This window comes from Colletotrichum abscissum (genome assembly GCF_030869225.1).
Source record: "Colletotrichum abscissum strain IMI 504890 chromosome Unknown Scaffold_29.1, whole genome shotgun sequence".
Taxonomy (NCBI): domain Eukaryota; kingdom Fungi; phylum Ascomycota; class Sordariomycetes; order Glomerellales; family Glomerellaceae; genus Colletotrichum; species Colletotrichum abscissum.
The window spans coordinates 335,427-361,540 of record NW_026850198.1 but is presented as its reverse complement, the minus strand read 5'-3'; the positions used below and the strand labels follow the sequence as shown (position 1 = coordinate 361,540).

General features: G+C 54.6%; 9 protein-coding genes across 9 annotated transcripts; 3 read left to right on the top strand and 6 right to left on the bottom strand.

The window, feature by feature from the left end:
- Positions 1-2,326: 2,326 nt before the first annotated feature.
- CABS01_11006 (C2 domain-containing protein) lies at positions 2,327-6,210 on the top strand (the record flags this gene model as incomplete). Its single annotated transcript, XM_060544361.1, has 4 exons — positions 2,327-2,698; positions 2,784-3,227; positions 3,280-3,697; positions 3,749-6,210. The coding sequence occupies 4 exons, from the start codon at positions 2,327-2,329 to the stop codon at positions 6,208-6,210; spliced, it is 3,696 nt and encodes a 1,231-aa protein (XP_060398637.1).
- Positions 6,211-6,526: 316 nt separating this feature from the next.
- On the bottom strand, positions 6,527-7,840 carry CABS01_11005 (uncharacterized protein; the record flags this gene model as incomplete). Its single annotated transcript, XM_060544360.1, has 1 exon — positions 6,527-7,840. The coding sequence occupies one exon, from the start codon at positions 7,838-7,840 to the stop codon at positions 6,527-6,529; it is 1,314 nt and encodes a 437-aa protein (XP_060398636.1).
- Positions 7,841-8,469: 629 nt separating this feature from the next.
- On the bottom strand, positions 8,470-9,771 carry CABS01_11004 (FAD dependent oxidoreductase; the record flags this gene model as incomplete). Its single annotated transcript, XM_060544359.1, has 1 exon — positions 8,470-9,771. The coding sequence occupies one exon, from the start codon at positions 9,769-9,771 to the stop codon at positions 8,470-8,472; it is 1,302 nt and encodes a 433-aa protein (XP_060398635.1).
- Positions 9,772-10,236: 465 nt separating this feature from the next.
- Positions 10,237-13,272, bottom strand: CABS01_11003 (arylsulfatase A; the record flags this gene model as incomplete). The annotated part of the gene is made up of 4 exons (XM_060544358.1): positions 10,237-10,940; positions 11,001-11,302; positions 11,513-11,539; positions 11,903-13,272. The coding sequence occupies 4 exons, from the start codon at positions 13,270-13,272 to the stop codon at positions 10,237-10,239; spliced, it is 2,403 nt and encodes an 800-aa protein (XP_060398634.1).
- Positions 13,273-13,842: 570 nt separating this feature from the next.
- Positions 13,843-14,049, bottom strand: CABS01_11002 (uncharacterized protein; the record flags this gene model as incomplete). The annotated part of the gene is made up of 1 exon (XM_060544357.1): positions 13,843-14,049. One exon carries the CDS (start codon positions 14,047-14,049, stop codon positions 13,843-13,845), a length of 207 nt encoding a protein of 68 aa, XP_060398633.1.
- A 1,454-nt stretch (positions 14,050-15,503) lies between these two features.
- Positions 15,504-19,357, top strand: CABS01_11001 (uncharacterized protein; the record flags this gene model as incomplete). The annotated part of the gene is made up of 2 exons (XM_060544356.1): positions 15,504-15,572; positions 15,629-19,357. 2 exons carry the CDS (start codon positions 15,504-15,506, stop codon positions 19,355-19,357), a joined length of 3,798 nt encoding a protein of 1,265 aa, XP_060398632.1.
- A 548-nt stretch (positions 19,358-19,905) lies between these two features.
- CABS01_11000 (vesicle transport V-SNARE protein) lies at positions 19,906-20,665 on the bottom strand (the record flags this gene model as incomplete). Its single annotated transcript, XM_060544355.1, has 2 exons — positions 19,906-19,993; positions 20,067-20,665. The coding sequence occupies 2 exons, from the start codon at positions 20,663-20,665 to the stop codon at positions 19,906-19,908; spliced, it is 687 nt and encodes a 228-aa protein (XP_060398631.1).
- A 1,817-nt stretch (positions 20,666-22,482) lies between these two features.
- Positions 22,483-22,695, bottom strand: CABS01_10999 (uncharacterized protein; the record flags this gene model as incomplete). Its single annotated transcript, XM_060544354.1, has 1 exon — positions 22,483-22,695. A coding segment is annotated over one exon (213 nt), but the record flags the coding sequence as incomplete, so codon positions are not given.
- Positions 22,696-24,364: 1,669 nt separating this feature from the next.
- On the top strand, positions 24,365-26,076 carry CABS01_10998 (amine oxidase; the record flags this gene model as incomplete). Its single annotated transcript, XM_060544353.1, has 3 exons — positions 24,365-24,638; positions 24,690-25,107; positions 25,155-26,076. The coding sequence occupies 3 exons, from the start codon at positions 24,365-24,367 to the stop codon at positions 26,074-26,076; spliced, it is 1,614 nt and encodes a 537-aa protein (XP_060398629.1).
- Positions 26,077-26,114: the final 38 nt, after the last annotated feature.

Below are 26,114 nucleotides of genomic sequence, written 5' to 3'. Positions count from 1 at the left end.
TGGGAGTGCGAGCTGCTTAGAGGAAGAGGAGCTGGTGTGGGATCTAATTCGGTTGAGGTTGGACTGGACTTGACAAGAGCAAATTGCATCTGCGTGGTGTTTAGGGAGCGTCATTTGATCAATGGTGGTTTTTTATGTAGGATTATGTACATGTACTAGTGGAGGTTATCATGAGAAACACGACGCACTATGAACCATACCCTCGGTACTCTCTGTTCGATGACTGACGTTCCTCCGCGTGTTCCAGCCATGGCCTAGCAAGACTGGGAAGAGCCAATGCTGAGGTTTTCGGACACCAGAACATGCTTTCTGGTACCGGTATACAAATGGGAGCTTGGACGAAAAGTAGCGCGAACTTGTGGCGGCTAAAAGACCAGTCTGGCCAGCGATGAATCCACAAACCAACAATCTTCCCTGTCTGGGTATCACCCACCAAGATGCTATACTGCGTATATCAACAGCCGACAACGAAGCGATGGACGGAAAAGTCGAAACGACAAAACGAAAGATGAGCCTGGCGACGTGGACAACACAGTGTTGGTTGTGTAATAGCAGAGGTGATTGAAAGCGGGGGGGAATCAATGATGAAAATGTGGACTGACGGAACGCTGGAGCTTGGCTTGCGTAACATCCGGCAAGGTGGTTTATTTTTGCTGCAGCTGTTACCAAAAAAGACAGGCCCTGTAAACGCAATCGTCGCTTCTCTCCTCCCGCCGGCCGGGACAAGCGGCACCCCATGTTCCATGCCCTGTCAGGTCGTGGCTGTCCAGTGAGCCGCCCGGAAGGTTTGCGATAGACTGACCTCACACTTTTTGACAAACCTGGACGACGATCAGGAGCCGCCTCGGGTACGATGGTATCTACTGTACGCATATGTTGGCTCATCTGTATTGCCTGGGATGGACAGAATGATACACTCGAGAACAGTTTCTCCAAGAAATGGGTAGATGAATCCTCTCTTTCGTCTGAATACGAAGAAGACGAGCATATGAAATCCACATTTCACCCAACCGACATTCATGAGCCGGACCAAACGTTCCCCCTCATGCCCCAGGACTCCAGCTGTCAAGCCAGCACAAGCTCAACGAGGAGTGAGCTAATCGCAAAAGCCAAGGGGCCGGGGTGAAAGGCCAATGAAGACGCGGCCCAGTCCATGTTGTTTTCCCTTTGCCAGCCATGTACGCAAGCACATTTTGCGATCCCTACTGCAGATCGGCCACAGGCTTGTCGCATCGTCTTTTGTCACGCAGTCCATTGAAACATGCGGGAAAACAGGAAAATTGAGCAACTCTGATGAATAGTAGTGTAGGGCGAGAATGCTGGCTTTTCGCCTAAAGCCATGCACCAGCCCACCTAGTCCAGCGTGTCCCATTCAATAAGTAAGTAATCCAAAAAGGGGGGCTGCAGTCTGGCTAGACCTTGGGGCCATTGAGCGTGGAGCGTTCCAGCCACGGTGGCAGAGGGAGAGTCCTACCGCGTCTCTAGTCCTGGCAACTTGACCCGGAGGAATGTTTGTGGCTGCGAATTATCATGAACATGTCAATTCATCGGGATGTATACCAGTGATACTAGGTGTCAGTGAAGCGACAGCGCGCAATAGGCACGGAAGGTAAGTGAAAAGCGCAGGGCAGGCCGGGGCAAGAAGATGGGAGTGACGGCTACGCTCGGACCAGGCCAAAGTACCGGAAACTTCTTCCGTCATAGGGGGGCCTGTAAGGAGCCGGGGGCTTGCTTCGGGGGTGGGGCCGCGCCTGGCTGTTAGTGGGCTTTTTTCCCGCCATCAAAGTCGCAAGTTCGCAAGACACGCTACGTCATTGACCATCACAGCTTCCCACCCAGCCTGCTGCTCTGTTGCTGCACCCACAAGCTGCAGCTGAAGGGACAGAGGTGCTAACCCAACCTGAGGTAATGTACACTATGTACTAAGTAGGTAATCATGGTGAAGCGAGCTAGCTGGCTAGAGCTGAAGGGGAGCTATGAGGCAATTGGAGGGGCTCGTTTCCCACCTCATCCATTTCATGGGATTGCCGGTTGGTTAGGTTCCCTTTTCCCCCCCCTTTGCCCTGCTGGTCTGCTGGATGATCTGCATCCCTATGATTATATCCCTATCCCCCGAGACCTTTAACCTCCGCACATTTCGATCTTGCCTGTGTGGTCTTCCTCTGCTCAATTCTCTTTGCCTTTTTGTTCTTTCGTGTTTACCCAAACACTAGGCAACTGATTTGGAACCTTGACAGCGTAGTCTCAGCTACGACTGGTCTATACTCTTCATCCACATCCCAGACAAGAACACCCTAGAGAATCAGGCGTTGTCCATGGTAGCAAGATGAACTACGACGAACACACGGTGCCGACCGGCGGCCAACACTACAGCGGCCGAAACCGCATCCCCAACATTCACGAGTTCGTTGCCCAGCTCGACAAGGAGAAGCGCGAGCGCGACGCTGCCATTGAAGCCGAGGATAAGGAGCACGCGAGGATCGCCAAGGAGGCTGCCCGCCAGCAGCAACAGAACGGCAACGCCACACAGCAGCAACAGCAACAACAACAAAATCTCCAAGACACAAAGGATCATGTCCCCGAGAAACCAAAAGGTGCTCGCAAGAAGACCAAGACCGTGCGGGATCCCGTCACTGGCAAGGATGTCGAGATTGAGAACCCAAAGGAAAACTTCAAGGACGTTGTCGAAAACCCTCACGTGAGATCATCCCAGAATCCTTCGTTTCTCGCCGGGCATCAAGTCCCGCCCGCTCTGGAACCCGTGCTAACACGACAATTGGCAGATATCCGTCCCCAACAAGAACCTCGGGAAGGACGCCACAGTCTCCACCTCCCCTAACCAGTCCGGCGAGGAGTACCGATGGGCCCAAGATGTCACGGCACCGCCCGACCCCGTCGAGCCCGGTAGCACCACCGACGTGCCCATTCACAGCGAGAAGACCAACGTGAACTTTTTCCACACCCCCAGCGTCAGCTACGAGCCCATGTTCGAGCACCTCGAGAGACGCGGCAACATTTTGTGCGCTGGTATCTTCTTCGCCATCGTCATTGTCGGCAAGTTCTTTGGCGGCTCGCTCTATGGCCTGCTTCCTCTCGGAGCTTGCGTCGCCTCTGGCGTCTTTCTGTGGATAAAGGACCTCATTACGCAGGGGAGAAACACCGAATGGTCTAGTGAGCAGGCGCGTGGCGAAACAGCAACCGTCAACCTGGTCCCCGAATCCGTCGAGGTGCGTGGTACTCATTTCTGCACAGCGATGACATGAAGCTAACAAAGCTCAGTGGATGAACACCGCCGTCGGCATCATGTGGAATCTTATTAATCCCGAGATGTTTGCTGGCGTTGCCGATACGCTTGAGGATGTCATGGTTGCTTCAGTGCCCGGCGTCATCGAGAACGTGCGCGTTGCCGACATCTCTCAGGGCAGCAACCCGCTCCGTATTCTCAGCTTGCGCGCCCTTCCCGATAGCCACGTCAAGGACATCAAGGACGAGGCCCACAAGCAGAACCAGAAGAACACTGACCCCAACGAACTGGCTGCCATGGAGCAGGCTGGTGACTTCTACAACCTGGAGGCCTCAGTTGCTTACCACGCGAAGCCGTCTGGCTCTGACGTTTCGTCAAAGGCTCGCAACATGGGAATGCAGCTTGTCTTTTACCTCGGTATTCGAGGTCTCTTTGGTGTCCCCCTCCCAATTTGTAAGTACACCAAAATAATCCATGTCTCTGGCTTCATCTAACGACTCGTAGGGGTTGAACTTCAGGGACTTGTCGCCACCGCCCGTATCAGATTGCAGCTTACCCCTGAACCGCCTTTCCTCAAGACCCTCACTTTCACTCTGATGGGTATTCCCAAGGTTCAGGCTGGTTGCACGCCAATGATTGAAAAGGGAGTCAACATTCTTAACCTGCCTCTCATCTCCAACTTTGTCAACTGGGCCATCGGCACCGCCGCTTCAATGTACGTCGCTCCCAAGAGCATGACTCTTGACTTGAGCAAGATGCTGCAAGGCGACGACATCAAGAAGGAGACGCTTGCGCTCGGACTACTGTTCATCCGCATCCACAAGGCAACGGGCCTCAGCAAGCAAGACCGCCGGGGCAGTGAGGGTGGAGGCTCCGACCCCTACATCACCGTCGCCTGGAGCAAGTTCTCCAAGCCCCAGTTCTGTACCCGTGTCATCCAGGATGATCTCAACCCCGTCTTCGAAGAGAGCTGCGGTCTGTTGGTCACAGCCGATTTGATCAAGGCGGATGAGCAACTTTCGGTCGAACTTTGGGACAGCGATCGCTCGTCCGCGGACGATGTTGTTGGCAAGGTCGAGTTGAGCATTCAGAAACTCATTCAGCACCCCGGCAAGATGTTCCCCCAGGTTTCCAAGCTTGCTGGCGTCAAGGCCGAGACCTCTATGCCTGGCGAGCTGCACTGGGAGGTTGGCTTCTTCGGCAAGACCCAGTTCCGCAAGGCTCTTCGTACCGATGGTAAGGACGTCAATCTGCCTCCTGAACTGAGGGACAAGAAGGAGCTTCAGGACGAAAAGGGCACCATTGAAAACGACATGGAGGATGCTGTCGAGCACACTCCTCCCGACCCTCTCTGGCCCTCTGGCATTCTCAGCATCGTCGTCCACCAGATTGTTGGATTGGAGCTCGCCAATGTGAAGGGTTCCAACGGCAAGCGCAAGGGACGCGAGTACGAACCTGCGCGCCTCGACGCTGGCGAAGTCAAGGAGGAACAGGGCAGCAAGCTGCCAAGTTCCTACTGCACAATTCTCGTCAACGATGAACTTATCTACAAGACACGTACAAAGGCGGTCTCCTCGCAACCCATCTTCAACGCCGGTACCGAAAAGTTCATCCGCGATTGGAGGTCTGGCATTGTGACAATCACTGTCCGCGACTCCCGCAACAGGCAACACGATCCCATCATTGGCGTGGTCCCTCTAAAGCTTTCCGATATTTTGCGATCTGGAAGTGAAGCCACAAGATGGTACCCTCTCGATGGCGGAGTTGGATACGGAAGAATCCGCATTTCCCTTCTCTTCAGGTCTGTTGAACTGCGTCTGCCTCCTGCTCAGCTTGGCTGGGATGTGGGTACATTCGAGTTCACGTCTCAGCAAATCACTGCTGCTGGCTACGGTAAACTGAAGACCAAGATTCGCCTTCGTACTGGCGGCAGCTCTTCTAGCATCAAGCGAGACGCTTGTAACAAGCTGGAGGAGCAAGACGGCTTTTCCTGGGACATCAGTGGCGATGAGAAGCATGACAAGATCCGTCTTCCTGTTCGCTACCGCTACAGATCCCCAGTCTTCTTCGAGTTTTACCCTCCCGGCAAGCGTCATGCCGACGCCTTTGCGTCACTGTGGCTCCAGGACTTCCCGGATTGCGAGGAACGCGACTTTGATATTCCCATCTTCAACTGCGACAAGGGTCTGCGCCTGTCACAGAACTATATCACCCAGGACAACTTCAAAGACATCCCTGACATGAAGATTGAAGAAATTGGTCGACTTAGATTCAAGGGTCGTTTCTCCACTGGTACCGATGGTGATCACGTCAAGTTTGTCACTGACAACGATTCGCGTGAGACAATCGAGACCTGGGAGGCCTGTTTCGCGGAGGGAGTACGAGGCGAGGAGGTCCGAGCCGAAGTGCCCCCTGCTGTTCAGAAGCTGCATGATGAGTCTCTTACCCAAGGCCGCGATGTCCTAGCTCAGACCGACCCGAATGAGAAAGAGAAGTGGCTCTCCAAGGACGGAACCGATTGGAGCACTGCCTTTGGAAAAGATCCCACGCAGATGATGGGTGGCGATAACGAGAATCAGGAAGACCTGAACTCGGAGGGACGTGATGATTTTGATACGGATTACGACGATGATGATAACAGCAGTGAGCCGGATCTCGGGCTCACAGACGCCAGCACTAAAGACACCAGAGCGAGTAGCAACGGCACACGTCAGTCAACAGACAGCAACGCGAGTGCGGCTCCCTCAGACGCATCTCAGCAAAGCAACGGAAACGGACCTGTTGCCGCCTACAAGGACTACAAGAGCAGGAGCAGAGACCTGCACCGTCAACATCGGGGTCTGATGCAGTGGCGTCCGATGCGTAATGTGCAGTTCGCCAAGGACGAGGCCAAGTTTGCGATCCGGAAGATTACCAAGATGGGTGCTCTCAACGGTCGCAAGCCCGATGTCGAGACCGAAGTCTAAGTCCGTTCTTTTTGTCGAGAGAAGAGGAACATGGGGGCACGCGACAACGGCTGGGGTTACAGGAAACAGGGTACAGTCCGTTTTTTTTTCTGACAGCCTTGGTAATGTTTATGAAGTATACCTACATGAAATAAATTGCGATGAATGGGAGGAAGGCGTTTGGAGGTGTATCAGTAGTCAAAGCAGGCAAATAATAGGTTTGAACAATTCTCGACCGTGACTATGTGTAAGTCATGTCTCCGGAAGAACGTTTCGAAAAAGTCGAGTCATCAGTAGGCCAATCTACCCGCGTCCATTGTGGTCTATCTAACAGAGTCTAGAGGCTTTCTTCTTTATCACTCACGTCTGTCTTCCCCTTTCCACGTCCACCGAACCCCCATCCAATCTGGTTCGCCATCTTGACATTGACCCCAAGCTCATCGGCATACGCATACACCAGACCGGGGTTCTTCTGGAACCACCGACCGCACATGATCACATCCAACCCCTCCTGAAGGAACCCCTCCGCCATGGTCCCCGTACTGATCCCACCCACAGCCGACACAAGCATCCTCTCCCCGACAACCTTTTTAATCTCCTTTGCGAAATCGGCCTGGTACCCGGGTCCGCCCTTGATGCTCGTCGCCTGCAGCGGATGAATCCCGCCGGAGCTCACGTCCAGCAGGTCGACGCCCCGCTCCGCGAGCAGAGGCGCCAGCCTGCACGAGTCGGCGAGCGTCCAGCTGCGCGGGACGAGGTCTGTCCTGTCGTCGAACCAATCCGTCGCGCTGACGCGGACGAAGAGCGGCATCGTGTCCGGGATCGCGGCGCGGACGAGGGAGGTGATCTCGAGGACCAGACGGGTGCGGGTTTCGAAGGAGGAGGAGCCGTAGGCGTCGGTGCGGGCGTTGGCGATCGGGCTGAGGAATTGGTGGAGGAGGTAGCCGTGCGCGGCGTGGATTTCGACGACGTCGAAGCCGGCGTGGACTGCGCGGCGGGCGGCGGCGACGAAGGCTTGTTTGAGGGATTCGATTTGCGGGAGGGTCAGTTCCTTGGGGAGGGGGTATGCGTCGTTGAAGCGGAGGGGGGAAGGGGCGTAGACTTCGTCCGGCCAGCCGTGCGCTTCGGGGGGGGAGGTCGCGTTGGCGTGGACGAAGGGGGCTACGGTGCTCGCCTTGCGGCCTGCGTGGGAGAGCTGGATGCCGATCTTTTGGGACTGGGAGCGGGCGAAGTCGGTGATGCGGCGGAGGGGCGGGATCTGGGCGTCGGACCAGAGGCCTAGGTCTTGCGGGGTGATGCGGCCTTCCGGGAGGACGGCGGTGGATTCCATCAGGGTCAGGCCGGGCCCGCGTTGGAGGATGCCGCCCAGGTGGGTGAGGTGCCAGTCTGTTGCTAGGTTTCCGGCTAGGGGCGAGGCGGAGTATTGGCAGAGGGGGGCGAGGAAGAGGCGGTTTTGGAGAGTGAGGGAGCGGATTTGGAGGGGGGTGAAGAGTTTTGGGAGGAGGGTTGTGGTGGTTGTGGTGGAAGGGAGGATGGCTGTTCCGGAGGGGGGAGATTGGGATGGGGTGTAGTAGGGTGCGTTCTTTGCTGCTGGGTTTTGGATGAGTTCGAGGGGGAGAGGGGTTGGTGATTTGGTGGCGTGGGAGGTCATCTTGAGAGCTGGGTTTGGATGTTTGGAGGTGAGGGTGTAAGATGAGGTTGGATGGCGGGATAAGGGGACCTATTGGAATGGAAATGAGAAGTTGGCACTTTTATACTGAATAGCGAATTCGATTCAACTTCAAATACTTCATCTTGGACTTGGTAGATCGTGTGTCTTGTCAGCACCGTGTGCTACCAAGGTCTGTTGCCGACATCTTCTCGGCGCGTGTCGTTGATGGCCGAGTGGTCCGGCCCGTACTGTGGGGCTTCGGCCGTTTGATCCGTGGTGTCAACGGGCCGGGCACGATTCGGTGCGCACCGGAGCACCGTGAACCATCAAGTGAAGGTCTTCCTTCGGGAACTACTTCCGCTAGGTAAGGAGGATTCTACTTGGTAGCCTCTGAAGAGAGGCCGAGAAGATTGGCTTGGCGGCTATGAGAATCTGTTGATGGTGTTCGGCACCGGACATGATTCACCGTCGGCCAGATGGCTCATCTTGCCGAGGGTTGATTCTGTAAGCTCGGTTTTTGCGATTTGACGTAAGCAAGACTCAAATTGCAAGCTAGATACCTCAAGCACAGAGATACTTATTTGAGATTCCTTGGATTCGAGAAAAAAAGTATGCTGATTACTTTACGCCTACTTGGCCACAGTCTTGTAGATGGAGTTATACCCACAAAGCGACTCCTCCTCCAGCGTCGCAAAATCCCGCCCAGCAAATCTCTCCGGCTCGAGGGCCTCCAACGTCTCCTGGTCTACCCCCTCCCCATTCAAAAGTTCCATCAAAAACTTGGCCGTCCCAGCAGCGTGAGTAACCCACACAGCAACAGCCATGTGCAACCCAGGCACCGACCTCACCGCGCCAGCGAGCGGCATGTTATCAGGCGTCATGGAGAAGATCCCGTTGAAGCTCCTGCTCTTAGTCTGATCCTCACTCACATCCTCCTCAAACTCCGCCGCGGTCGCGGGAGGTAGCATCTTCCTAGCAGCCTCGAGCGTCTGCCGGAAATCAGGGATCCAGACCCCGATCGCCGTCCCGTCTTCCGCGTTCGGCGCGCAGCCTACGGGCGGGTGGTCGTAGCTTCCGATGCCGTAGCGGGTGCCGTGGTCTCTGGCGTAGACGTGGTGTTCCGGCCAGCGCACGAACGGCAGCGACGTCGATTTCGATTCCGGGTTTGAGTTTTCTCGGGGAGGCAAGGGGGCTCGGGTGCGGGCGTGCATGTAGGGGTGTCCGACGGGGATGACGGGGACGGGGAAGGGGAGGTCGCGGCAGAGGTGGCGGGCCCAGATGCCCGTTGTGAGAATGACTTTATCGGCTTCGAGTTGCTGTGCGGAGCCGAGGTCGAGGACCTGGACGCCCGTGATGCGGCCCTCTGGTGTGAAGAGGAGCTTCTCGACGGAGCCTTGTAGGAAGTTGACGCCTGCTTTCTTTGCAGAGTCTTGGTAGAATGATGTGATTCTGCATGCGTCGGCGGTCCCGTCGGTGGGGAAGAAGACTGCAGCCCCTGCCCCCGACGAATCTTTTCCGTCTTCTTCTCTGACGAGTTCCGGCGCGAGTGTGTGTGCTTCTCCCAGGCTCAACATCTCGGCGGCTAGGCCGCGCTGTGAGGCGGCTGCGCACCTGGCCTTGAGACGCTCGCACCCTGCGGGCTGGAGGGCGATTTCTAGGCCGCCGACGGTGTCGAAGCCGCCGGGGATTTTGGTGTATTCTGATACGGAGTCGATGGCTAGTTTGGTGAGGACTGGGGACTCGTTGAATTGGCCGACGAAGCCCGGTGCGTGACCTGTTGAGCCGAGGAGGGGACCGAAGGAGCGGTCGATGAGAGTGATTGTTCGTGGAGTGTTTGATGAGGATGATGATGAGGAGGAGAGGAAGTGGGCTAGAGCGGAGCCGACGATGCCTGCGCCGACTATGATGATGGTTTCGTGAGATTCAGACATATTTGTTTGAGGATTGGGTGCTGGGTACTGGGTTGAATGTGCTTGAGGATGATGTTGTGTGGTACTATTCGAAGAGCCCTTGGGAAAATGATGGGATTATATACTTTTGGTCTCGGATTGAGTACATCCCATGTTGTCATATCATTTTCGCAGTATTCAATGGGCGAAGTCTTTACATGTCTCCCATTGATTCGGGAACCAAGACTCAAGACTTCCATGTTTGGACAAGGGCGACGGCTTTGACCAATCACATGAAGAGTTCCTCACTCACTTACACCACGAAGCTGAGACCCGCAAGCTTGTCGACACGCCTTTGGATGTGGGATTCAGACAATGTGGTCTAGCGAGGTGGGGCAAACTACACGCTACAAACCAACCATCCAAAGCAAATTGAGGAAATGTATTTCAAGAACTGATCCATATGTAGGTATGTTTGAAGAAGCAGAAACTCCCTAGGGAATGCTATCACGACAACTCAGCAGGCCGGTTGCCCTCCACTTCCGCAGCTCTCGTATAAGCCGAAAGCTCAACGGGAGGCGGCGTGGCAGCGTCGACTTCCGTCATCTCTGTTCCGTGGCCGGGTAACTCTTGCTTCGCATCGTACCCAAACCCTTTCTGCCCATATCCTTCATTGCCCGTATTCCCCTCATTCTGCGCGGCAATGACGGCCGCAGCCCTCTTTTGCTTCCGCTTCCGAAGGCATATGAGTAACCCGGCACCGAGCAGCAAGAGAACCAGCACCACCGCTCCAACCGCGATCCCCGCAATAGCACCAATCGAAAGACCTGCCTCTCCAGCAACACCAGAGGCCTGGGAGGAGGGAACACGACCGTAGAGCGGAAAGACGGGGTGTTTGACCGAGAGGGGTCCCCCGGCAACACTGGGGAGACCGGTGAGGGAGATTTTCCTCCACGAGCTCCAGAGCGTCGACTCCCGCCCGCCGCTCGTCGCGACATTGTTGATCCAGATCTCCGTGTTCGTGCTCAGGAGACTGACGCAGTCCCGGTAGGGCGTCCCGCCCGGCGTGGGCACGAGGCAGGTGTACGAGCTCGGGCAGCACCACGTCTGGGTGTACGTCTGCGCGCTCTCGAGGGTCAGGGTTGTCTCGCACGCTGTCGTCCAGCCGGAGATGCAGGCTGTGCCTGGGTAGGCTACGCTTGCGACGTCGCCTAATTCATCGTCTTGTCAGCGTTGTTTCAGTGCTTTTTTCACAATTTCATGATTCTCACTGAATGTATTCCCGGATGGTCGCCAGATTGCGGCGTAACTCTCGGGAAAGCATTGCGTTGGCAGGCTGGCTGTGGTCTCGGCCACGACTTGGTCTCGCAGGCACTCGACGTCCCCCGTGAGATCTTCCATCTTGCCCACAAGGCAGCGAATGTCGACGGGAGAGCAGAGGTCGTTGGGTGGTGTGAAGGGGGTTGTCTGCGGTGCCATAGAGAGGATCTTGGTCTGCTGGAAGCCGCCCGGTGTGAAGGTGAGTGTTACGAGCAGAGGCTCGTACGTCGTTTTTGAGGCCATCGCGAGGTATCTGCCTAATGTTTGCTCGCTTGGTCGTAAAGGAGTCTGCTTCTTTCTTTTTGCCTTGACCGCACAGGTTGGGGTGAAGGAACACAGAGGGTTCCAAAATTTTCTGCTTGGTTTGTGGGTGCTGGAGAGTATTGGTATCTTTGATGTAAGTGAATTTGCTGGTGGCTCAGTGTCCTCGTGGCAAAACTGTTTCCCATCACACAAGGCTTACTCTGCCCTCTGTTTGGAGAAGTTGGTCCTGATTTTGGCCGCGCATATCGCTCAGCCTGCTTACGGCCAAGGACCATAGTTATCTAGTTGCATATGTTGTGTCTCCATTACGATAGGCCGAACCTTTCAAAGTGTGGGACAAACTAGTCTGATATTATCAGTCTCTGCCGTGACCAACATGACCACGGCTGCCTCAATATAGGACTTCAGTCATGTAATTCGGAGCGCACCAAGATCGTGCACACGCAAGATGTGCTCCAATGCTATGAAACTAACTATCACAAAGTCTAAATTGATTAAAGGTGCTCGACCAAAAACGAGACAAGTCCAAATAAGACAGCATTTGCTATGAGACTGACTCTAAGACTATTGCATTCTTACTGTACTCTACCAGAGAATGTCTACGTCTATATTGGAGCAGAGAAAATCCTTCAACGGGTCAGGGGGCGCCGGATCATTTGCCAAGCTCCTCTGGAACTCAGTCCTCAACTTGGTCATTGGCTGTAATACCCAGGTGTTGAACGACAAAATGTCTGATTCCTCCTTTGGGTCTCTGACGGTGTTAAACAAGTAAGGCGACTCGAGCCGACCCGACGACTGATTGACTTTGGGTTCCCAGACGAGATGCAGCTTCCAGTCCTTCCATTTGATCGCTCGCAGCTCTTCTTTGATGTAAAACAAGAAACCCAGCCTCTCGGATCTGACGCTGGCCGGGTCCTTGAAGAAGATTGTCTGATCGATGCCGTCGATGGGGCGGTCGTCTGGAACTCTAGACTTGGTGACGGACAAAATTGTTGTGAAAATGTCCGTTACGTGAACGATCTCGTTGGACGTGACGCCTTCTGGGACGTGACGCGGCCACCGTATGATGAAGGGCACGCGCAGGCTGCCTTCCATGGCAGTGTGGTATGTCCCCGACCACGGCCCCGCCGTGCCCCTGTACGGCTCCCTGAACTCGGGACCGTTGTCGGAGGCAAAGATGACAACTGTATCTTCCCGAATTCCGAGGGAGTCAATGTGGTCAAGGATTTGGCCTACGTGGTGATCCATCTCCGTCATGGAGTCGGCAAAGTCGCCTTGTTTGGTAGTTCCCGCAAAGTCCTTGTGAGGCAGCGTCGGGAAGTGAAGGTGGACGAGAGGGTGGTAGAGGAAGAATGGCCGTTCAGCCGCAACTTGACGAGACAGCCAGTCTTTAGATTTCTCCACCAGCATCTCGTCGATGAGTCTCCTGGCCTCCAAGTCGTAGACGCGCACATTCTCTGACATTTGCCCAGCAACTCCCTTCATGATGTACGGCATCTCCGCCACTTCGGGAGTATACCCAATCGCAGACGTAAACTGCGTCTCATCCGTCGTCCGCGGGATCCCAAACCACTCGTCAAAGCCTCTGTCCGAAGGGTACCGACCGGGGACATCTCCCAGATGCCACTTCCCGTGGTGCGCAGTAGCATAGTCGTTCTCCTTGAGACACTCAGCCAGCGTCCGCTCCCACGGAGTCAGACCCTGCGGGAACCCCGCGGGGACGGATTGTCGGCAGCCGGTCCGGATCGGGTGCCGGCCCGTCATCAGCGCGGAGCGGGTTGGCACGCAGTCGCTCTCCACGTTGAAGTTGTGCAGCAGGAGACCTTGCGTCGCGAGCTTGTCGATCCGGGGCGTTGCGGCGCCGCGGAGGGCGCCACCGCCGTAACAACCCAATTCACCCCAGCCGAGGTTGTCGGCTAGGATCAGGACGACGTTTGGACGATCTGGGTCTCGAGACATGATGTATGTGCAAAAGATGAAGGATTCGAGCGGAAAGGGTTTGCCTGCAGACAAGAGTTAGGAGGAAGGTATCGATGTTGAGCCCCACGTTCGTCTGATTCGCGGGTTGCGTATCATCACGCCATAGACGGAGGTGACCTCCGTCTGCAAACCTCCGTCTGCAACTTCATATGACAACAACCTTTTGAGACGCCAACGACGACCCTTAATTGTATCGACTGTAACGCAACATTTCAACGTGATGTTTCTTCTCGCGACGAACATGTTCACAGATAAACTTAACTCGCGTCATATGATGAAACTTACCGAAAGACACTTACTACAGTTTGATACGATGGAAAGGAAGGGATCGAATCGTTGTACTAGTCCAAAACCATTGCATTTCACTTTCCTACTTGAATTCTATAGTCTCAACCGATGAGACAACCATTCGCTTAGACGCTGTACCATCCTTCCATGCCCCGTGCTACTGCTACTCATTCCGTAGCCCGTGAATATTGGTACAGAAAGAGGTATACTTCTACAAAGTCAGTATGTAATCAAAAACATTGAGCAAGTATAGAAACCTACTTAAACGCAAACGCAGTTGTATCTAGGGTCAAGGTTGAGACCGCAAACGCAACCGCCAACTCCTCCCAAGATGTTTGTGCACCGATCGCCTGCCTTTGGGCACTGCTGCCAATTCTGGCGCTTGACGGCGGGTTGCTCTGATGCAGGCGCGGCCGAGACCAATCCGGCAACGAGGGCTACGGCTCCGAAGAGAGTTGAGAACTGCATTGTGGTGTAAGTTGAGGAGGTTTAACGAGAGGACAGTAGAGATGAGTTATGTCTGAATTATGGAACTGAGATCTATCAGGTAAGTGTAGTACCATGCGGGTGCAGCAACGACGCTTTATGAAGACACCATCCTACCGTCGGTGTCCTCGGAATACGATGATACGAATGTCTCGGGGACTTAAGGCACATGGCCCTTGAGGCAAGGGGAAGATCACGACTGCCAGGTAGATAATTGCCGGGCTGGCCCACGAGGGAAGTTAAGCCACGAACTACGACTCATTCAACCGCCAGATGTGGATAGACATTCGAGAAATATTTAATTAACTTTGGCCTACATTGACAAAAGATGGGTCCGGCTTTCGAATCCCGAACAGTGAGATTCATAAACTAGAACTTGTCAAAAGGCTTAGTTTGGTTAGTTACGCTTTCATGTAAACCGAATCAACGTCTAGGCCATTGAAACTGAGAACCGAAAGCTTGGCAGGTCGAGCAGTTGTGAATAAGTAGGAACTCGGATAGCTCACCTATATCGTATGCAACTGGCCATGAGACACCTTCCCTCACGAGTCACGACATACGATGATAATGTCCAAGATTGGGAGGGAACAATCGCTTGATTAAGTTTGCACACGGGATTACTGAAAGGGCCGGCGGGATACGGAATAGGCGTGATGAAGATATGAAATGCCGGTGGGAGGAGAGGTGGGAACCCGGCACGGGGAAGGACGGCAATTCTTGTCTTGTAAATCGGGCTTCGCCGCTTACGTACTTTCTACACGAAGCGATGCCCGATCAATCTCTCCCATCTACAGTCTTGGAACGGGAAACAAGGAGGAGTCTTCAAGATGATTGCGTTCTGGTTTGTGGACCCGTAGTAAAGAATCCGAAAGTACGAGAGTATACGAATACCCAAGGTAGCAAATACGGTTATAGCAGCTATAAAGGCCGACGGAATCACTACCAACCGAGGGACGACGCCCAGGTAACTGGTGAGAACTTTCGCAATAATCCCATCCTGTTGTACGCGCGTAAGTATGTGTCAGTTGTGTAGCTTATATCAAGGACTCTCTATTGGAGAGACCCTAGATACATCCAATTTGAAATACGGTTGTTGAAAACATGAGAAACGAAGTACTCATGGTCCATGGAGACTGCAATTGCCATTCCTGAGCTCGCAACCTGCTGACGGCGATTGTGGGGGATTTCAACGTTGGAATCCACCACCGTTAGAGGACCGTGCGAGACGTGCAAACTTTGGGCCAAAGCTGTCTTCCGACACAGTACGTACACTTGTTAAGCGAGTCTTATCGGGGGCGGGGTGGTTCGATAAGGATTTTTTTGCGCCAGGAAAAATTTGGGACACTGAGAGGACGGGATCTTCGACCACACCGGCTATGACTTGCATCGTCTCTCCCACAGTTGGTCCCCGACGGAATTGGAATACGACAAGCACAATGTCGACTCCAACTCTTGCCGAGAAGCTGGACAAGATCCGCTCCCCGGGTCTTCAAAGTCAAAAGAGGGTAAGCTTTACCGAATGTTTTCAGTTTGGCTGTTTTCCTTACTAACATGGTTCAAGACTGCCGTAGTCCTCGAGGCGGTCGACACAACACTGAAGGAGCAAAACGCCCAGCCCACACCGACTGGCTACTTCGCCGCCCTTCTCGGCCTCCTCACCCAAGCTGTAGAGAGCGGCAACATCAGCTCCGACACGACGACCTCCGTGGTCTACCTTCTCGATATCGTCACCCCGTTTGCGCCTCAACCTATCCTTCGCGCCAAGTTCACCCAGATCCTCACCTCGCTCGCACCCGTTCTCCTGCAACAAGATGCCGAAGCCCTCCTCCTTCGCTCGTCTATCGGATGCCTCGAGTCTCTTCTTCTCGCACAAGATGCGAGTGCTTGGGAGCTGGGCGTGACCCAGATCGGCCCCCGCAGAGCCGTCGCCGGTCTGCTCAACCTCGCTCTCGAGCAGCGCCCGAAAATCCGCAAGAGGGCTCAGGAAGCGCTCCGAAACGTCCTCAAGAACCCGCCCCCGAGCCCCTCACTCGATCACCCGGCTGCGGATATGTGCGCTCACACCGCTCTCGCTAACCTCGAGGATATTGCTGGAAAGGCCGCGGCGGCAAAGAAGCAGAAAGGAGCCGAGTCTGCCCACGATCCCGCTCTGATTCACGCTCTCCAGCTCATCAAGACCATTGCCTCTGCAAGTGGTGGTTGGCCCAGCAAGAAGATCGAGGCTCTGTGCGACCTACTCCTCGGAATCTCAAGATCCGGCAACGAGTACATGACGATGGCGACTTTTGAGATTTTTGAAATGATTTTCGAGGGTATGGCCGACGACGTCGCTTCGTCCAAGCTCCCACGACTGATGGAAATCATTTCGGAGCTGCGCCCTGCCGCAAACGACACGCAACTTATTCCGCCATGGCTGGCAATCCTCTCGAGGGGTTACGATGTCTCTGCACAACTCGACCCCGATGAAGTTTTCCAGAACCTGCCCGAAATATTCTCAATGGTCGCCCAGTACCTCGAGTCCTCCGCACACAACATCCGGATTTCCGCTTCCGAGTGCTTAGTCTCATTTATGGCGAACTGTGTTCCGCAGCCGGTCATTCTGGAGCCATCAGTTTATGACGAGAAGACTTTGGACAAGATTGCCAAGATTGCAGAGTCTCTGCTCAGCCTCAAGTACCAACAAGCCTGGATGGAGAGTTTCAACGTCTTTGGAGCCATGTTTGACTCCTTGAGATGGCGGGCAAACCCCATGATGCTCAACATCACCAAGGCTGTTGGAGAGCTCCGTGGCAGTGACTCTTTCCAAGGCAAGAAGGAGGCCGACGAAGTCATTGGTAAGGCCATCCGCGCCATGGGCCCCGAGGCTGTTCTGTCCATCCTGCCCCTGAACATCGCGAAGCCCGCCAAGGGTCAACAGGGCCGCGCCTGGATGTTCCCCATCCTGCGTGACTACCTCAGCAACACCAACCTCGCGCACTTCCGTCAAGAGATGGTCCCACTTAGTGAGCTCATGTTCCAAAAGGTGCTTGATCACGGCAAGGCCGAGAAGACTTTGGAAGTCAAGATCTTCGAGACCCTTGTACAGCAAATTTGGGCCACCTTGCCCGGTTACTGCGATCTCCCGCTCGACGTTACCGACGCTTTCGATCAGTCATTCGCCGAGCTCCTGGCAAACATCCTGTACAAGCAGGTCGAGTTGCGTCTGGAGGTCTGCCGTGCGCTCAAGATTCTCATCGAATCCAACCAGGCTATTGCGACCATCGAGGATGACGACGAGGAAGATCTCGTTCTTCAAAGCCGCATCTCCAGGGCTACGGCGAGGAAGAACCTCGAGCACTTGGGTAGCTTTGCCGGAAACATGCTCGCCGTTCTCTTCAACGTCTACACCCAGACCCTTCCTCAGTCAAGAGGACCTATCCTCCTCACCATCAATGCTTTCCTCAGCGTCACCCCCAAGCAGGAGCTCATCGATACCTTTGACCGGGTCAGCAAGATGCTCGCAGCGGAACTGCAGCAGACTGCCGACCAGGAGAAGCCCAAACAACAACCCAAGCAGAATGCTATGCCCTCAACTAGCAACACCTTGATGGATCTGATCATCTGCATCGCACTCTACCTGCCTCGCGAAAGCTACACGGCTCTGTTCGAAATTGCCAATGTCATCATCTTCAGGGATAACGAGCCTCAGTTGCAGAAGAAGGCTTACAAGCTGGTTCCCCGCCTTACCGAGTCAGAAACCGGCAAGCAGGCCCTCGCTGCACGCAATGACGAGCTGCAGCAGATGTTCCTGTCCAGCGCCGAAAAGGTTTCCGCTCCCGCTCGCAGAGAACGCCTTGCCGCTCTCTCTGCCCTGCTGCCTTTCATCCCCGATACCTCACTCCACTTCATTCCCTCCATCCTTAGCGAAGTCGTCATTTGCTGCAAGGAGAACAACGAGCGCGCCAGAGAGGCTGCGTACGACCTCCTAGTGCAGATCGGTCACCGCATGGAATCTGCCAACGACGCCCCTATCGATAACAGCAAGATTCCTCATATGCCCGCAGACGCGCCCGCCGGTAAAGCCAACGTTGAGGAGTTTCTCACCATGGTCAGTGCCGGTCTCGTCGGCAGCACCCCTCACATGATCTCAGCGTCCATCACCGCCCTCAGCCGCGTGCTGTACGAGTTCAGAAGATCCGTCAGCACCCAGACCCTGGCCGACCTCGTGCAGACCATGGACCTCTTCCTGACCTCCAATAACCGCGAGATCGTCAAGAGCGTCCTGGGCTTCGTCAAGATCTGCGTCGTCAGTCTCCCCTCGGAGCTCGTCATCCCCCGCCTGTCCTCCATGGTCCCCAACCTCATCATCTGGAGCCACGAGCACAAGGGCCACTTCAAGAGCAAGGTCAGGCACATTCTGGAGCGCATGATCCGCAAGTTTGGCTTCGACCTCGTCAACCAGAACTGCCCAGAGAGCGACAGGAAGCTCATTGTCAACATCCGCAAGACCAAGGACCGCGCCAAGAAGAAGAAGGACGCGGCCAAGGCCGCCGGCGAGGAAAGCGACGAAGAGGACGGCCGCCAGGGACGCAAGTTCGACAACGAGCTCGACCAGGCCCTCTACAGCAGCGACTCGGACGATTCCGACGACGGGTCCGACGACGACGACGAAAGCGGTGCTGCGGCTGCCGGCGCCAAGGGCAAGCGCGGCAACAGAAAGGGCGGCAATACCTACATTGTCGAAGACGAGGACGAGCCGCTCGATCTGCTCGACCGCAATGCCCTGGCCAACATCTCGTCCACCAAGCCCGTCAAGATGCGCAAGCCGGGCCGGACCAAGGCCAAGACTGACCTGGACGGCAAGCTCATCCTCGGCAAGGACGACGACGAGGCGATGGAAGTCGACGGCGTTGAGAACGACGGCTCGGGCGTCAACGCCTACGTTGCCGCGCTCAAGGGCAAGGACGCCGGCAAGAGAGGTCTCCGCGGTAAGCTCAAGTTCAGCAACAAGCGCGGTCAGGACGATGAGGAGATGGAGGACATGGACGAGGGCGACGCCGCTGCCGTCAAGGCTCAGGTCGACAAGAGCCGTGGTGGTGGTAGACCGCCCTTCCGTGGCGGACGAGGTGGCCAGGACCGCGGTGGACGCGGAGGACGTGGTGGACGCGGCGGCGGTGGTGATCGTGGCGGTCGCGGTGGCAAGGGTGGTATTGCTGCCGGCCGCAAGGGACTCGGCGAGGATAGGAGACGGTCAGGTGGCCCGTCGGGCGGAGGTGTCAACAAGGGGAGAGGCGGCCGTGGACGGAGATGAGATCATTTTTGCGAAGGAGGGGGTTTTCTTTGAAGATTTAAAAGTGTGATTATACCCATTCAATGAGGTTAAAAGCGACCCCGAGTTGAAAAGGGAAAAAGAGGGTCTCTCAAACATTGTCATGTCGGCGTCTTGTCGGGTACGGTAAATAGAGAAAAAAGAAATTGACATTTACAAAGGAGCGATTGGTAATACATATTCTCATGCATAGTGGTGTCGTTAAACTGTCAATTGTCTAAAGCACCTTTGGTCATGATGGTTTTCTTGTTTTTTGTTACGTCTGGTCTCTGTTTGGACTCGGCCTCTTGCTTTCAAACCCAGACCAGGGGCTTTTCCCCAATCGTTATATGACATTGCATTCGAGGCCCTTTCTCTCTCTCTTTCACTTTGCTCGCAAAAAAAAGCACACATAAGAAAAAAACGTAATGAGGTTCCCGATGGGAGGGATCAAAGTACAGTCGTGGTAGAATCCTTATACAACCCAAAACTCCGGGCCCCGCACTCCTGACGGGGATAGTTGTTACTGCTGCTGCTGTTGCTGCGTTCCTTCATCTGAACTTGCTGTAAATGACGGCGATAATGAGAAGAACCAGGATGGTGATGATGGAAATCGTAATCACCCGGTTGGTAGCCATCCTTTGAGTATGTCAGTCTGGATCTCTCACCTCGTAGCTTTGAACAACCAAGGGTAGTAAGGGACGATATTTACCTACGTGCCATCCCCCGCAACGTCTTGACGCTACGGTCCACATATCCCTCGCTCTCGAGAAGGCGCGATTGGGTGTGCAGGATGGTTTCGCGCTGGGTGTGCAAATCGCCCAGGATACCAGCCCCGATGCCCTCCGTCTCGTTGGCGAGGGCCTGGCTGGCCTTGAGCCGCTGCGTGGAGCGGTCGAGGCGGTCCGTACCGGAGAGCAGCTGCTGGCGCTGCTCGAGCTGGACGTCCTGGCCGCTGCCCGAGGGGTTGTCGGTGTAGCGCGCGCCGAACAAGGCCGCGCGGTCGTCGGCGAGAGAGCGCAGCTTGCGCTTGTGGGCGTCGATGTCGGACTCGTGGTTGCGGAAGCGGGCGTTGATCTTGGAGCGGAGGGTGGTGGGGATGTTTGCCTTTTCGAGGCGCATCTGGGCGAGGAGCTCGTCGGCCTCCTCGAGGGCGCGCTCGGCGGAGGAGAGGGCGGCTTTGCGGGGCTCGCCTGAGAGTTCGGGGATCTGGTCGAGTTTCTGGACGAGGTCGGCTTGGACGAGCTTCAGCTCTGCTTCGTAGTCGCCGAAGCGCTCGGAGCCGGGCTCTGTTTCGAGTGGGTTGGACATGGTGGCGGCGGGATTGAGGAGGTGGAAAGGTTCGTTGGTCGGGTGGTTTTTAGAAAGTTGGCGGGAGATGCCCTTGGTGACCTTTCGCTTTCAGGAGGGCGATGAAGGGATGGAGTGAGAGGATGGGGGCACTCCTCGTCGAGAAGGCTGTAGGCGAGCTGTGAGAGTTTGGCTTCGTTGGGTATCACAAGATTGATGGTCGTCACTGCGGGTTCGTCGGGGTGGTAGTTGGATCAATGCCGAAAACGGTCAAGGGCGAGTGGATTGTTGGTCTTGATGAATGTACTTGGTCGCATGGAGTACGGAGGTGTATGCGTAAGTCAGGACCGGGCTTGGCGACATCATTCCTCCCGGGTGGCTGGTGCACCAATCGGATGCAACGAGACGCTGGGCTCCAGCCACTGGGCCTTGAGTGGACACACACTCATGAAGGTGTCGTGGTGCCTTACCTCAGCAAAGCCACTCTGTACTACAGCAGAATAAGTGAAGAGACACGTGATAGGCATGGCCCATGCGCCCGCTTTCCGCGTCCCCCACCCGCAGGCTGGTCTTTTTATGAGAAATCGGTCGGCGCAAAACTTCGTTTTCCTCTTCTTCTTTTTCTTCTTCAAAGTTGAAACCCCCGGCTCTAGAAGAAACCGGCTCCGCGTCGCCAGTCTGGAAATGCATTTATGTGTCTCTCGCACTTGGACGTGGAGTTGAACTTAAGCCGGGTAGACTGATGGCAGTTGAAAAACTGTCACGGCGCTTTTAAGAATTGGGGACTCGTACTACCGTTTTCCGATCCCGTTGAGTGCTCGACATACTTTCGTCGTCTACCATTGGCCTTGTGATAACTTGACACTACCTTAAATGGCCTACTAGGCTTAAACTGCACGCTTTTGGCCTGCTCTAAACTACTGCGCGCTGCCAAGTACAATCCGAGGTACTGTACCTTCGTACTTTTCTGTCCAGAGAGCCGTATCAAAGACCTCGTCTGTGAGATATTATGTGGCTCAAGCACATCCATAATCCACATGAATGATGCCTAGAAGCCATGGTTACTCGGTACGCCTCTGTCTGCCTTGCTCAGGTATTTCCGCAAGCAGCGCGTCAGCAGGTGAAAGCCTGAAGATGGTCCACGAGACAGCTTGCCATATCTTAAAACTGAGGTGCTGAATGGCAACAGATTTCAGGCTTCGGCTGCTGCACTCGTGAAGGCTTGGTGCCTGCCGGTTTTTGCAGTCCAATGCGTCTCATGTCCAGGTACCTTACATGAGCAACCTAATGTAATATTGCCCGAACCACGAAGACCTGCTTGACCGCGCGTCACAGCCTTCCATGTGATTGAATGCGTGTTCACGTGAGCCACGAGGTATCTTAAAGTAGCTCCGCGAAGAGATCGGGATGTCTGCCTAGCACAGAGTGCGTCTACTATGCCTTTGTGAAATAATACTCATGCACATTGACAGAAGAAGCTGAAGCCGTGTGAAAAGACCTCTCTCTGAGGACCAATTCTACGAAAAGCTCTGCGCGCAAGTCCATATTGCCCAGCGTCCGCGAGGTGAGGAAGGAAGTTTCTTCACGCAGACTACTCCTTCAACGAAAAGCGGCAAAATCACTAAAAGTTTGGGCGGTGACCAGCCATTTGTCGAAAATTTCAGCCGTCGTCGCCCACCGCAGGCAGCAAATCCCACCAAAAACCCACTCTAACGGCCCCTGGCCCGTGCGCCGAACCGGTCGTTGGAGAAATCTATATAAGGGCGACCTTCCACCGCGAATCTTAGACTTTTCTTCTTCTTTTTTCTTCATGTCGACAATACTTCAGAGAATCATTTCTATAGTATTCGACCTACTCTTGGTTCCCTAAAGGAGCTACAGATCCCACCCTGGTTGATGATTGATATCCTCGACACCCTAGAGTGAAGAACTCTGGTTGCTCTCGCACCCTCCGCAAGGAGGGCGGCCTCCTGTAAAGGTTGCTGTATAGAGAGCGGTGATGATCTCGTCCCTGATCGTGGTCTTGCCCTTGGGCGCACGGTCAGGGTGGGTGTCGATGGACGTCTGACAGGCCTGTTTTTTTCTCTTTTTCATTGCTTGCTGGAGCTGGTCTCTGGCAGTGAGGAAGAAGTTCCACTTATGACAATCCTGTGAAAAAATCGTGTAGCGGCGCCATTGCGGAATGGAATTCTGCTGAACGTTGTCGTCCGTACTGGATTCCATAGTGACGCGGTGATCGTGATACGCATTGAAAAATCTGCGTCGAAATGATTGCTTTGGCTGGTAAAGCTGCCCGAGAGGTCCAAATCAACTTTTCGTCGTGAGAATAACGGCACGCCTTTATCGCGGCCTTCTTCTTTCCGCAAAACGATTGCCTTGATGAACGGCAAGTTGAAAGCTAGGTACCTTAAATTTCAGGAAAGGCCTTCTCATCTGTTGTCGCCAGCCTCACTCTCCATGAGCATGCGTTCATCCAAATGAACCATCAAATTCCGAGCGTTGAATTTGCAGATGTCGTCTCGAATCTTCAGCCTCTTTTCGGAAAAATGAAATAAAATGTCTAGCCACTTGTGGCGTTTTGGATCGTGAACCATCAAGCGATAGCTGAAGTCCGGCAAGACAAGGGGGGCTGGGGAAAGAGCTGGGGACGCAGCAGACGCAGAAGGATCAGGTGCAGGGGTGTCCCAATGCAAGCGTCATTGCGCGTGGGAACTCCGGCAAGAGCTGAGTTTCGTTTCATCGCATCGTGATCAGCCGGCCGAACACACCTGCCGACGTCTTTCCATGCCCGTCTCACCTTTTTTTTCCCTCCCTTCTTGTCACCGATTTTCGCACCGGAAACTTATCCCAAGGTTCAGAAAGGGTCCTATCTACTCAAGCTCAAGCTCGGAGCTCCAGCTCTATCTAATTCCTTGTCTCCTACGCCTCGCATTACCTATCTCTTTGCGGCCCTTGCTACCGGCAGCCACGTGTCGATCATTGCTTGCTCCAGAGCTGAGCTCCCTCTCTCGAGAGACTCCACCAGACTCTCATCACATCCTCAGAAACAGAGACCAGAGGTCAAGATGCCGCCAGGTCAGCCGCTGTACGTTTTGTTTCTCCGCTTGTCTCACTGAGCTCTGGTTTCCTTCGCTCTCGGCCTACACACCGCATTCATCCCTACACCCACATACCTCGTATGTTACGCACACACAGCTGCTGCCACTACCACAGCCCCAAAGAACGCTACCTGTTTGAATCCGTTCCATCCCTTCAGCTGCATGAATTGCAGCACTAGTAAGCGCACTGGTCCGGAGCCCAGCCCAGCCAAGTGGTGGTGGTGGTGGTGGTGCTACAGGCGCAGATGTACCCTACTTGCGTACCAATGTTGCCTCCGCCAACTTGAGACTTTTTGTGCTCCCCTTCCTGAACCTGGGGCGGGGTGTCAGTCACAGAGACAAGGTGTGAGTTTGGCTTGCTGGAAGCATGTGCGAACCATTGTTCTCTTTCCCCAAATCGTCGTCCGTGGCTTGCGTCTGAAAATTCCCCTCTTCCTGCCCGCCGTCATTCCATCCTGGATAGAGAGCTGTTACCGGCCTCCCCGATTCTTCTTGCCGTATCTTTATATGCTACTGTAGCATTGTAAACCTGCGCCCTCGCGCGACAGACGTCCAGTGGCTTTGTTCAGGAACATCCACAAACCTCCCATTTCCCAACGTTCATCCTCGTATCTCTTGCATAATGTCCCGACGACCACCGTCGCTGGAATCAATAGGCTCTCGTGGCTCCGTGGGCTCTCCTATTGACCCAAGGTTTAGGAAGAAGGTTGCCGTCGTCGGCAGTGGAGCCGCCGGTATCGCGGCTCTCTGGGCTCTCAACCGAAGCTACCATGACGTTTATATGTACGAGGCCTCATCAAGGCTAGGAGGACACACAAATACGGTGACTTGGAAGAACGGCAAATATGAGACTCGCGTCGACACCGGCTTTATCGTCCTCAACACCGCCACATATCGTAGGTCCTCTACATCAGCCATCATGAGCCTCTGACTTACATGAAGCTCAGCAAACTTTATCAACTTCTTGAAGAGGGTCAAGGTGGACACCGTCCCGACCGAGATGACATTTGGCGTCACTCGTGACCATGGCTTATTCGAATGGGCTGGTAAAAGTCTAGATTCCATCTTCGCTCAGAGGAAAAACATCTTCTCGCCGCGGATGTGGAGGATGATCTTCGACATCATTCGTTTCAACCAATTTGCACTGGACTTGTTGATGGCGGAGGATGAGAACGATGCCGCTGCGATGAACGGATATAGCAAAGGAGGCAAGAGAGAGGAAACGATCGGCGAGTACCTCGAGAGAGAAGGCTACTCAGATGCATTCAGGGACGACTACCTAATTCCTATGACCGCCGCCGTATGGAGCACAAGCCCGGATAAGTGCACGTTGAACTTCCCAGCTGTCACTCTGGTTCGCTTCATGTGAGTATCATTGTCCGCGATCGAGGCGTAGTACTAATAGAGGCTAGGTGGAACCATCATCTCCTGTCAACGGTTGCGACAAGACCGGAGTGGCTCACATTGAAAAAGTGCGGCAAATCCTACATTGATGCTGTCATGAGTGGATTCCCGTCAAATCACCTTTTCCTTAACACGCAGGTCACTCAAGTCACCAGCGAGGAGGACGGCAGAGTTCGTGTTCACACCCACAACGGCAAGTCCGACGTTTACGACCATGTTATCTTGGCGACGCACGGAGACCAGGCCTTGAGAATTATCGAGGGATCAGCCACGCCTGAGGAGAAGGAGATTCTTTCCGCTTTCCAAACTTCCGAGAACTCGGTCATCCTCCATTCCGATATTTCACACATGCCAGCGTCTGAGAAGGCATGGTCTAGTTGGAATTACCTGACCCTGTCATCGCCCTCCACTGGCAAGCAGAACATCGACCAGGTTTCGTTGACCTACAACATGAACATCATTCAGCATATCCCCAGGGAGACCTTCGGAGACGTCCTCGTCACGATGAACCCCTTGCACCAGCCGAACCCAGACACGATCCAGGCGTCATTCACATACCGTCATCCTCTCTACACACCTGCCGCCGTCCGAGCACAGAAGCTTCTTCCACGCATCCAGAACAAGAGGGGTATCAGTTACGCGGGGGCCTGGACAAAGTACGGTTTCCATGAGGATGCCTTCAGCAGTGGTCTACATGCCGCACAGGACCACCTCTATGCCAAACTCCCATTCCAATTTGTCGACTCTACGTATAGCCGAGGGAGGAAACCGTCTTTGGGGCTTGCCGACTTGCTGGTACGACTCGTCATCCTTTTGATTCAGGTGTTTGTCATTAGAGTACTGGAGAGAGCGGCAGGCGCAGCTGAGACTGCAATTTATGGGCGTCGAAATGGGTGGAGGAGGTCTTTGAAGAGTGGCAAAGCTGCCTGAACCGGCGCGATGGCACTTGGCGTTAAACTGCTTCGTAT